The 12,101-nt window shown below is 45.6% G+C and overlaps 1 protein-coding gene across 1 annotated transcript in view; it reads left to right on the top strand.

The window, feature by feature from the left end:
• Positions 1–12,101, top strand: part of USP35 (ubiquitin specific peptidase 35) — a 34,919-nt gene that overhangs the window by 6,743 nt on the left and 16,075 nt on the right. The window contains exons 3-4 of the mRNA XM_063127862.1: positions 4,803–4,932; positions 7,840–7,941. Of these exons, the coding sequence (XP_062983932.1) occupies positions 4,803–4,932; positions 7,840–7,941 (232 nt within the window). The remainder of the gene's footprint in view (positions 1–4,802; positions 4,933–7,839; positions 7,942–12,101) is intronic.

The raw sequence follows: 12,101 nt of genomic DNA, 5'->3' as shown, positions 1-12,101 counted from the left end.
AACAATTCCAAGATCCTTCTCGTTTGTAGTATTGCTACAGACACTTAAAAACACTTAAAAACAATATACAAAGATTAAAAACCACAAAAACAAGCAAAATACATTTAAAACCACTATAACAACTTTAAAAACGATGAGCCAAAACCCCCAGGCTCATTACATATTGCTAAATGCCTGGGAGAAGAGAAAAGTCTTGACCTGGCGCCGAAAAGATGACAATGTCGGCGCCAGGCGGGCCTCGTCAGGGAGATTGTTCCACAGTTGGGGGGCCACCGCAGAGAAGGCCCTCTCTCTTGTCGCCACCCTCCGAGCTTCCCTCGGAGTAGGCACCTGGAGGAGGACCTTAGATGTTGAACGTAGGGTTCGTGTAGGTATATGCCGGGAGAGGCGTTCCGTCAGGTATTGTGGTCCCAAGCCGTGTAAGGCTTTGTAAGTTAAAACCAGCACCTTGAATTGGGCTTGGAAACATACAGGCAGCCACTGATGTCAGTGGAGTGGCGAATCCACTCCAGGTTTGAGTCAGAACTAGTTAGAACTCTGAAGTCCCCAAGATGCAAAGCAGATTCACCGGCCTGCTGACATTGGCGGCGCCAGCCTCCACAGACTGCAGTCGGACAAGGCTCTGACTGCCCATTTCTTTCATACTTTGTTTCCCTGTCTCCTGCACAGCTAATAGTGCTGCAAGGCAAAACACAGCTATGTCTCTTTTCCAGCTTGCTTTGGCCATCTAATGGCAGAAGCTAACTGGCAACGTTTCCACTAAGAAGCTGCAAGTTTCTAAAATTAGCTCTCGGAAGATCGATTGCCTCTCTTCTTCATTTTAAAATAACCCCCCTCTGCTAGGGCAGGGTTGGGAGAGACACTAAGCAGACCCCACAAAATGCAATTAGGCCTGCTCAAGGGATGGCTGAATGGCTTGGAGGAGACTTAAAAAAAACCAATCAGTGTGCCAAGTTGCTTACTGCCAGATTATCCTCGCTTTGAGGGCCCTTTCCAAATACTCATCTTCTCCTGGGTACACTGCGCAGTTGTTGGGCATTTATCCAGACAACATTGCTCCTGAAAGCTCTCAGGTTCTTGGTAAATCGCTACTTTCCAGTAGACAGACTGATACAAGAGGCAGGGACCAATGGGCTTGGAGAATATTGTTCCCACTTCCCTGAGCAGTGAGACGTTCTAGGGGCGTCACACTGTAGATTTGTCTTCCATTGCATGGGAGCCCGCGGAAGATCTGGGAGCCCCATTGAAAGCACCTGGATTAAAATAAATGGGGCAAGGAATAAAAGGAGCATGGCAGTCGGAGTCTACTACCTACCACCCAATCAAGGGATGAAAATTTTGATAAGCAAATTGCTAGTATTTCAAGAAAATGTGATGTATTACTAATGGAGGATTTAAATTACCCTGATTTCGGTTGGGAGACAAATTCTGTCAAAAGTGGCCGCTCCAAGAAATTCCTGACATGTGTGGCTGATAACTTTCTCCTACAGAAAGTGGAGGAAGGAACTAGAGCAGTGGTTCTCAACCTTCCTAATGCCGCGACCCTTTAATACAGTTCCTCATATTGTGGTGACCCCCAACCATAAAATTATTTTCATTCTTCTCTACACGATCCATTGTCATGGGATGGTTTGCTAATGAAAATAATACATAACAATAGCTTTAATAATACAAAAGATGATACATGACATAGTTCAGTCAATACAGTTTCCTAAGACCATCGGAAATATGTGTTTTCCGATGGTCTTAGGCGACCCCTGTGAAAGGGTCGTTCGATCCCCAAAGGGGTCCCGACCCACAGGTTGAGAACCGCTGAACTAGAGGATCGGCTAACCTTGACTTGATACTGACCAATGAGGATGACTTAGTGGATAAAGTGGCAGTTATGGGAACTCTGGGAGAAAATGACCACATCATACTTGAGTTCATGATTTTAAAGGAAGCAAAAGCTGAGTGTACTTTGGATTTTAGGAAAGCTGATTTTAATAAACTCAGAACTATGATAAGTAAGGTCCCGTGGCAAGTGGCCCTAATGAGAAAAGGAGTGCAGGATGGGTGGGAGTATCTAAAAAGGGAAATTTTAAAGGCACAATTACAAAAATTCCAACAGAAGAAAACAATGTGGGACACATATAGGAAGTGGAACGAAGGCCAGGTTACAAAAGAAGAGTAAAGAAAGGTAGCATAGAAGTGCAGGAATGGCGTCAGGAAGGCTAAAGCGGAGAATGAGCTGAAGCTAGCGAGGGATGCTAAAAGCAACAAAAAAGCTGTCTTCAGGCATGTGCATAGCAAAAGACAGAGAAAAGAAATGATGGTTCAACTGCTTAATGAGGATGGAAAATTGATAACAGATGATAAAGAAAAGGCCAAAGTGCTCAATTCCTACTTTGGCTCAGTCTTCTCCCAAAAGTGGGTCTACAACCCTCCCTCAAAAAAGTGAAGCACAAGTTGAGGGGGCAGGATTGCAGCTTCAGATTGATAAACAAATGGTCAAGGAACACCAAATTTCTTTGAACGAGTTCCAGAAAAGCTGGAGCGTATTCAGAGGAGGGCAATGAGGATGATCAGGGGTCTGGAAACAAAGCCCTATGAGGAGAGACTGAAAGAACTGGGCATGTTTAGCTTGGAGAAGAGGATTGAGGGGAGACATGATAGCACTCTTCAAATACTTAAAAGGTTGTCACACAGAGGAGGGCCATGATCAGTCAGATTCTGGCTGGACATCAGGAAAAACTTCCTGACTGTTAGAGCAGTACGACAACGGAACCAGTTACCTAGGGAGGTTGTGGGCTGTCCCACACTAGAGGCACCTGGACAACCATCTGTCAGGGTTGCTCTAGGGTGGATTCCTGCATTGAGCAGGGGGTTGGACTTGATGGCCTTATAGGCCCCTTCCAATTTTACTATTCTGTGATCCTATGACCCCTGTTGTTTTTCTAACATTGGCTTTATTGACCAAATCACACGAGCAGAACATCAGTAAAGGCAAACAGCAGGCACCATTCTTGGGTTGTTACTGACATGCTTGAATACGTCTCTAAACCGCCTTCGTGGGTCTGGGTCCAGAAAGATGGCCTAAATATATTTTAAAGGGAAATCATATAAATGTCTACAAGGCAACTGCTTGGCTATTCTACATCAGATCCTCAGAATGGCGCACATGCACGCACACGCGCAAACACTGACCCTGCATCCCAATGCATCTTTAGTCAGAAAAAAAGTTCTATAATTCCCAGCATTCCCCAGCCTGTTCTAGGATTTTTTTCTGAGTAAACATGCGTAGGATTGCACTTTTGAGACATCTCTCATTTTGATCTTTCCATTGATGACTGTTGGAAACTGCTGTTTCATAGAATCATAGACTAGTAGAATTGGAAGGGGCCTATACGGCCATCGAGTCCAAACCCCTGCTTAATGCAGGAATCCACCCTAAAGCATACCTGACAGATGGTTGTCCAGCTGCCTCTTGAATGCCTCCAGTGTGGGAGAGCCCACAACCTCCCTAGGTCACTGGTTCCATTGTCGTACTGCTCTAACAGTCAGGACGTTTTTCCTGATGTCCAGCCGGAATTTCTTTCTCTCTCTCCTTCTCACCTACACACCTGTCGCCATCATCCAGGGTCAGCATGTCATTAGGCAGAATGACTGCCTCAGGTGAAGGATGTTGGGTATTTATTTATTTATTGCATTTTTATACCGTCCAATAGCCAAAGCTCTCTGGGCGGTTTACAAACATTAAAACCATAAAAAAACCCATTCAAAATATGCCCCTTGGTGGTTCTACTTGAGCTTCCCAGCTGTTCTCCTCTATTGGGGGACAGAGCTGTGTGTGCCCTGCAGCCCATCCTATTTCCCCCTAAATTAACCCGCAGGAGAGAATGCTATCCTGTCTTCGGTATTCGCATCAGGCTCAAATGGCAGCCGGTCAGCTTCTGTGCATAGAAAAGGAGCGTTGAGAAACAGCTCTCATGTCAACAACTCCAAAGCAATCTAAAGCACAATAAGAACATAAGAATTGCCATGCTGGATCAGACCGAGGGTCCATCTAGTCCAACACTCCATTCAAACAGTGGCCAACCAGCTGTCGGCCAGGGACCCACAAGCAGGACATGGTGCAACAGCACCATCCCACCCATGTTCCCCAGTAACTGGTGCGCACAGGCTTACTGCCTCAAATACTGGAGGTAGCACACAACCACCAGGGCTAGTCGCCGTTGATCTCCTCCTCCTCCTCCTCCTCCTCCTGGAATTCGTCCAATCTCCTTTTAAAGCTGTCCAAGTTGGTGGCCGTGACTCCATCTTGTAGAAGTGAATTCCATTGTTCCGCACTTTTAAAAAATAATGATCATGAAATGGTCTTTAAAACTGAAAGGATCAACTCATGTGCTGGCGCAATTCTGGCACCTTCTTCCAAACCAAACTTTTTTTTGAAAAATACTCACCACCCCACCCTATCACCGGTGCGATCCAGAATTCCCTAAAAGTCTGAGCCTGGAATTCTGGAAAGCGGATTCATCTGAACTTGCTTCGCATCTTGTAGAATTGCTTTTAACTAAGAACACAGGAAGCTGCCTTATACTGAGGTCAGAACATTGGTCCATCTAGCCCAGTATTGTCAACACTGACTGGCAGCAACACATCTCCAGGGTTGCAGGCAGGAGTTTTCCCTGCCCTACCCAGAGAAGCCGGGCATCGAACCACGGATCTTCTGCATGCAAAGCAAGTGCTCTGGCACTGAGCTATAGCCCATCCCATAATCTCTCTCTGTCTCTCTCTGTCTCTCTCTCTCTCTCTCTTGGCAGGATGATTGAATGGGTCTCGTGGCCACTGGGGAAGAACATAGACAAATGGATCATAGCCCTGCTGAAAGGCTTGGCTGCGGTGAAGAAGTTCAGCATCTTGATTGAAGTCACACTTTCCAAAATTGAGAGGGTGAGTTTGCTCCCTCACGTAGGTCTGAACATGGCGGATACATTGTATGATCACTGGCAGGAAGATTTTTGTTTGTACTGGGCGCGAGTCCATTTGGAAATAACAGAATCATCACTCAATTTCTGGTCTGTTTCTTTGAGCCAATGTTTGATGCTCTGACATTTGCACCTTCCTGCTATTGTCTTTCGGATACGATTCGAGGCGCTGGTTTTAACTTGTAAAGTCCTAAATCAGCCTTCCCAAACTTGACTTATTTATTTATTTATTTATTTATTACATTTCTATACCGCCCAATAGCCGGAGCTCTCTGGGTGGTTCACAAAAATTAAAAACCTTCAAAGTATGAAACAACAGTATAAAACCATAATATAAAATACATTGTAAAAGCTCAACCAGATAAAAACAGCAGCAATGCAAAATTACAAATTTAAAACACCAAGTTAAAATTTATTTACAGACTGTTAAAATGCTGGGAGAATAAAAAGGTCTTCACCTGGCGGCTAAAGGCATATAATGTAGGTGCCTAGCGAACCTCCTTAGGGAGCTCATTCCACAGCCGGGGTGCCACAGCAGAGAAGGCCCTCCTCCTGGTAGCCACCTGCCTCACTTCCTTTGGCAGGGGCTCGTGGAGAAGGACCCCTGAGGATGACCTTAAGGTCCAGGCAGGTACATATGGGAGGAGGCGTTCCTTCAAATAACCTGGCCCCAAACCGTTTAGGGCTTTAAATGTTAATACCAGCACTTTGAATCGGGCCCGGACCTAGACTGGCAGCCAATGAAGCTGGAAAAGGACTGGCGTAATGTGATCTCGCCGGCCAGTCCCTGTTAGTAAACGGGCTGCCCTGTTTTGTACCAGCTGAAGTTTCCGGACCGTTTTCAAAGGCAGCCCCACGTATAACGCATTGCAGTAATCCAAACGAGAGGTTATCAGAGCATGGATAACTGTAGCTAGGCTATCTCTGTCCAGATAAGGGCGCAGTTGGTATATCAGCCTAAGCTGATAAAAGGTGCTCTTTGCCACTGAGTTCACCTGTGCCTCAAGTGACAGTTCTGGATCCAAGAGCACCCCCAAACTACGGACCTGATCCTTTAGGGAGAGTGCAACCCCATTTCTCCCAGACGTTTTGGGATTATTATTATTATTATTATTATTATTATTATTATTATTATTATTATTGTTTATTTATAAAGCTCCATCAATGTACATGGTGCTGTACAGAGTAAAACAGTAAATAGCAAGACCCTGCCGCATAGGCTTACATTCTAATAAAATCATAATAAAACAATAAGGAGGGGAAGAGAATGCAAACAGGCACAGGGTAGGGTAAAACTAACAGTATAAAGTCAGAACAATGGCTTCAACTCCCATCAGCCCCAGCCAACGTGGCCAATGGCCAGGAATTCTGGGAATCCAGCCCAAAACATCCAGAGGTCATCAGGTTGAGGAAGGATGCTTTAAATGGCTTAGGCCCAATATACCTTATATCAGGGGTGTATTAATGTCAGTTCTGTGAGCTTTTTTCCTTTTAATTAGAACCCCCCAAATCAACTAAGGTGTGCTACATTTACAAACAAGAGTTCAGGTTCCAGGTCTCTTAATGGTTAAGGCATATGTAAGGAGATTGGATAATCTTGAGTATGCAGTCTTGCTTTAGAAGCTGAAGAGTGCTGTCATGTCTCTCCTCAATCTTCTCTTCTCAAACACGTAGGGAACCTGTGCCCTCCAGATGTTGCTGGACCACATCTCCCGTCATCTCTGACCATTGGCCATGCTCTCTGGGGCTTCTTGGAGTCCAGCAACATCTGGAGGGCACAGGTTCCCTACATGTTTGAGAAGAGAACATTGAGGAGAGACATGACAGCACTCTTCAGGGACTTGAAAGGTTGTCACACAGAGGAGGGCCAGGATCTCTTCTCAATCCTCCCAGAGTGCAGGACATGGAATAATGGGCTCAAGTTCCAGGAAGCCAGATTCCGGCTGGACCTCAGGAAAAACGTCCTGACTGTTAGAGCAGTATGACAATGGAAGCAATGTCCTAGGGAGGTCGTGGGCTCTCCCACACTAGAGGCCTTCAAGAGGCAGCTGGACAAGCATCTGTCAGGGATGCTTTAGGGTGGATTCCTCCACTTCCCTTACTCGGCTTCGTCCTTTTTCTTCTGCTGCCCCTTACGCCTGGAACGCTCTTCCAGAACACTTGAGAACTACCAACTCAATCACAGCTTTTAAAACTCAGCTAAAAACTTTTCTTTTCCCTATAGCTTTTAAATGTTGAGTTTGTTCTGACTCTATACTGTTAGCCTCACCCTACCCGGTGCCTGTTTACACTTCCCTGTGCCTGTTTGCATTCTCTTTCCCTCCTTATTGTTTACTACAACTTTATTAGATTGTAAACTTATGCGGCAGGGTCTTGCTATTTACTGTGTAATCTGTTCAGCACCATGTACATTGATGGTGCTATATAAATAAATATTAATAATAATAATAATTGAGCAGGGGGTTGGACTCGATGGCCTTATATCCCGGAGCACGGCAGAAGCGCCATATTGACGTCGCTTTGATTGAAAGGGTTGGGGTAAATCCCTGACTTTTTCAAACCGCAGCATCACAGCAATGCCCCGCGGTGGCGGTGAAGCTACGTCTGCGTTGTCTAGCCGACGCAACGCAGATCCACAGCAGATCCACCACACCCTTGGTTCTAAGTTGGCAAAGGGTAAGGAAATTTCACAGGTATCTTAATTTAATGAGTTTCCCCCCTATTCTTTAATTCTTTCATATGCCTCAAAATTTCAGGATATGGAGGCCCATACATTTAAATATATTATTATAGAACAGGGGTCTTTCTAGTCTACCTCTTGCCATGTTTATGATAATGAACCTCTCTCTGTTTCTTCCTTCTCTTCTTGTAGGTGTTTTCCAAGTTGCTATACCCTATTCTGAGAGAGGGAGCACTCTCTATTCTGCGTTATATGTTGCTCAGCTTCCAACATTCTCACGAGGCATTTCACTTGGTAAGACTGGGCCAACTGGTTACCGTCCTGATTAAACATGAAGATGTTTCTTTACGTACAGATAAAAGCGGGGCAGGATTCCAGACAGATCTATGTTTCCTAAAGTCCTGATAGTCAAGTTGGGCTTGTTGTGTTCCTGGATTAAAAGGATCAGTTGTACCCACTAATAGTTTAGAGTGCGACAGTAAATGTTATCTTCCTGTCCGCAGAGGAAACCACCCATTGTATTTCTGGGTGCGTCACTGTTCTGATTGGAAGAAGGCAAATCCAGAACAGCGACTTAAGGTGCAATGCTATGAATCTGCTCTGGGTAGTTGTAAGCCTTCAAACTTGGAGGCTTGCGAGTTTCCAATGTGTCATACCTCCCACTCTGCTTTTTAGCTAGAGGGGCGTTTTTTGCCTGTCTAGCACAGGCTTTGGGGAGCAGGAGGGATAGCTTGGTGACCTTTAAGATCAGCAGAGGAGGTCTTGCTGGTCATTCCGAAAAGAACGGAATGTCACCATGAAGTACCCAGACGGCAGGGCCTTCTCTGTAGCAGCACCCACCATTTGGAAAACCCTCCCTCGTGTGATTTGGGAGACAGAAAATGTGGCATCTTTTAAACGCCTACTGAAGACACACGTGTTCACCCAGGCTTTCCCTGGATCGTAAGTAAAACTAATGATGCCACTCCATCTTACTGCTCCTTTATTGTAGTTGGAAGTGTTTTTATGCTGTGTTTAACGCTATCCTTTAATATTGTGCTTTTAATATTGTATTTTAATGTTGTGAACCGCTGGGAGGTTCTATTATATTTAGCGGCATATACCTTTTAACGGTATATGGCAGGATACCTTTCCCTTCTCTACCAATTTGCATTTGTGAGCTTGTAGCAGCTGCCGGCACATTTCTCTCCATACCAGCTGTGAGGGGCGGAGAGCTCAGACACATGAGTCTAAGGTTGGAGGGCTGTCTCGGATCTAGGAATCCAGAAAATCCTACGTCTCCCAGATGCTATCTAGGGGGCATAGGATTGCTCTTTTACGTAGATGGCCAGTTTTCTCCCAAGGCAGATTATTGTGCTGCATTGCAAGGGAATGAATGTGGAAGGAGGAAGGGTGCTGTTGGAGGACGTTCTGTAAAGTTGATGCCACTACTCAAAAGGCCCTGTTCCTCTGCTAGATGCCTGCCAAAATTCATTTAGCAGCATCTACAGCAAAGTCTTGGAATAGTAAATTGATTTTGAAAAGAATTAAGCCCAATAGAAGATACAGTCCTGGACAACTTGACTATATTAATTAATTAATTAATTAATTGCATTTCTACACCATCTAACGGCCAAAGTTCTCAAGGCTATTCACAAATGTGAAAACACTGAAATACAACATTATTATTATTATTATTATTATTATTATTATTATTTACATTTATATACCGCCCCATAGCCAAAACTCTCTAGGCGAATTACAAATGATAAACATAATATAAAACCTTTAAAAGTTTAAAACAGAATAAAACCAAATATATAATTCTGTGAAATAATTCTATTTCTTGGTATGCCCCCCTTAGTTCTCTAGGATTGGTGGTACATAGAGGCGTGAACCTTTAACTTATATTCACAGTTAGGTATAATGTGTGCTAATAAATCAACATTCTGCACTTTGGGAAAAAAACCTGAATTCTGTAAAGGATATAAAATAATCAAATTAGCATGTTTTGCACAAATATTTTTCTGCTAGTCAAGAAGAGAGAAGTTAAGAAGTATCCAGGGCTCTTAAACTTCATCCTCTGAACACTGGAAAGGCTATTCAAACACTATTCTCACAGCCATTAGGACTAGAAACTCTTTTTTAAAAGATTAGTTTCTTAAGGCACTAAATTTGGTACTGCCACGCCACCACCTCACACACCAGGCTTTGACGCACACACCTCCCTCAGGCTAAGCACCACCACTTAAATACCTGAGGAAGGGGTAAAAAGAAAAGTATAACCTTTTCCGGAAGCCACCCTCTCAGAGCCGCTGTGGGAGAGCAACTTCCGGGTGCAGCGTTCGGCGCCACCCTTACCTTGGCGCTCTAGGCAGCCGCCTGAGTGGCCTCTATGGTAGTGCCAGCTCTGGGGAGGGCATTCCACAGTTGGGGTGCCCCAACAGAGAAAGCCCTCTCCCTTTCCCAACATAGCGTATATGTGGTGGTATGTGGAGAAGGGCTCCTCCAACAGATCTAAGGTCTCGGCCAGGGATATATAAGGAGAGGCGCTCCCTCAAGTATCGAGGTCCCAAGCCGTTTAGGGCTTTAACCGTCATTACCAACACCTTGAAGTCCGACTGGAAGCGTATAGGCAGCCAGTGCAGCTCCTTTAAGACCAGTGTTATGTGGTCTCTGTATGATGTACCCACCAGCAGTCTAGCTGCTGCATTTTGCACTAGCTGCAACTTCTGCGTCGTCTTCAAGGGCAGCCCCACATAGAGTGCATTGCAGTAGTCTAATCGGGAAGTTACCAGTGCATGCAACTACTGTGGCTAGGTTGTCCATATCCAGGAAAGGCCGTAGCTGGCGGATCAGCCGAAGCTGGCCCCAAGTACTCCATGCCACAGAGTCTACCTGGGCATCCAGTGACAATGATGGGTCTAGGAGTACTCCCAAGCTACGCACCTGCTCCTTCAGAGGGAGCGCCACCTCATCCAGAACAGGTCGCTTACTCAATTCCCGGACTCGGGAACCACCAACCCACAGAGCTTCCGTCTTATCAGGATTTAGCCTCAGTTTATTGGCCCTCATCCAGCCCATTACAGCCTCCAGGCACTGGTCCAGCACCTTCACAGCCCCAGCTGACTCCGACGACAAGGAGAAGTAGAGCTGGACTTTATAGGCAATGCTATGTTTATTCTACCATTCCATGCAAACATGGAATTTGGTACTGGGTACCTGTGGCATTACCCACATTTCTATTCCCTTAGGTATGTCTGGGTGAGTATGTCAAGAGAGTCCGGAATGTTGGACTCAGTGGGTGTGGCTAGTGATGTTGTGGAAAGGGGGGAGGAGTCTATATATATGGGGGAGCTGAGTGGTTTGAGGGGTTCGGTTGGTGATTGAGTTTAGAGGGTAGATGTGTTTAGCTGTGTGATTTCTTGTCAGGAGTTGTGCGAGGAGTGAGTGAAAATAAGCTCATGGGGACTAAGGATTGTGATTATTAGATTAGTTACTACCAGTAGTATTAAGAACAGGCAGGATCGAATATCATTCGAAGGAAGTAAGAACTGTAGGGGGGCCGGTGGGTGGCTTCGGAACGGCGGGCCCGGAAGTCGCTCTCCCAGAGCAGCTTCCGGTCGGGCGCACCATTCCGAAGCCGCCCGCCCGTCCCCCCCCCCCCAGCATCCTAGCTTTGCTTCAGCGGGGCACCCACCCAGCCAAAGGGAAGCCATGCTCGCCCCACCCCACCCCACCCCACCCCAGTGTCCTGGCTTCACTTCGGCTAGGTAGGCAAGATGGCGCCCCGCGCCCAGGTACGCTGGGGTGGGGGTGGGTGGGTGAAAGCAGCTCACCTTCCTAGGGCGCAAAAGAGTCTGGCACCGTCCCTGGCCCTCCCCTTGGAGGCCCAATTAGCGCCAACATTAACTGCATTTCGACGCCAAGTAAAAACATGGCTTTTTAACAAAGCCTTTGATGGTTAAACTCACTGGCACATTGTTTTAACTGCTTTTACTGCTTTTAAATTATATATTGTTTTAACTTGGATCATGGTTTAATTTGTTTTTAACTGTGGATATTTATTGTTTTATACTGTATGTTTTTTTATCCGTACGCTGCTCTGAGATCTTAATGATATAGGGTGGGATATAAATGTTTTAAATAAATAAATAATAAAGTCCAATGCATTAGCTGAGCTATGTCTATGTCTAGCTAGAATCCATCCCACAAAGCAGCACTCATGCTGCTGGCGCAAATAGAGATATTTACCTCAGGGATGCCAGTTTTATATCTGGCGAAACGAAAACCTAGGTGAGGTCTGGCCAATCAGAACAGACCTCCAACCAATCAACGCTGATGGCTCCCAGGTGTTTGTTTGAGAGTTAAAAGGTTGGACCTCTTCTTGAGGCCTTGATGATTGGCCAGCCCGTGAGATGATGGACAGCTGGAAGAACGCAAAACTAAGCCACATTTAACCCTTCAAGTTCTGG

This window comes from Elgaria multicarinata, chromosome 5, assembly GCF_023053635.1.
Source record: "Elgaria multicarinata webbii isolate HBS135686 ecotype San Diego chromosome 5, rElgMul1.1.pri, whole genome shotgun sequence".
In the NCBI taxonomy this organism is placed as follows: Eukaryota; Metazoa; Chordata; class Lepidosauria; order Squamata; family Anguidae; genus Elgaria; species Elgaria multicarinata.
The sequence above is the reverse complement of the archived record's forward strand: the minus strand, read 5'-3'. Positions and strand labels throughout refer to the sequence as shown.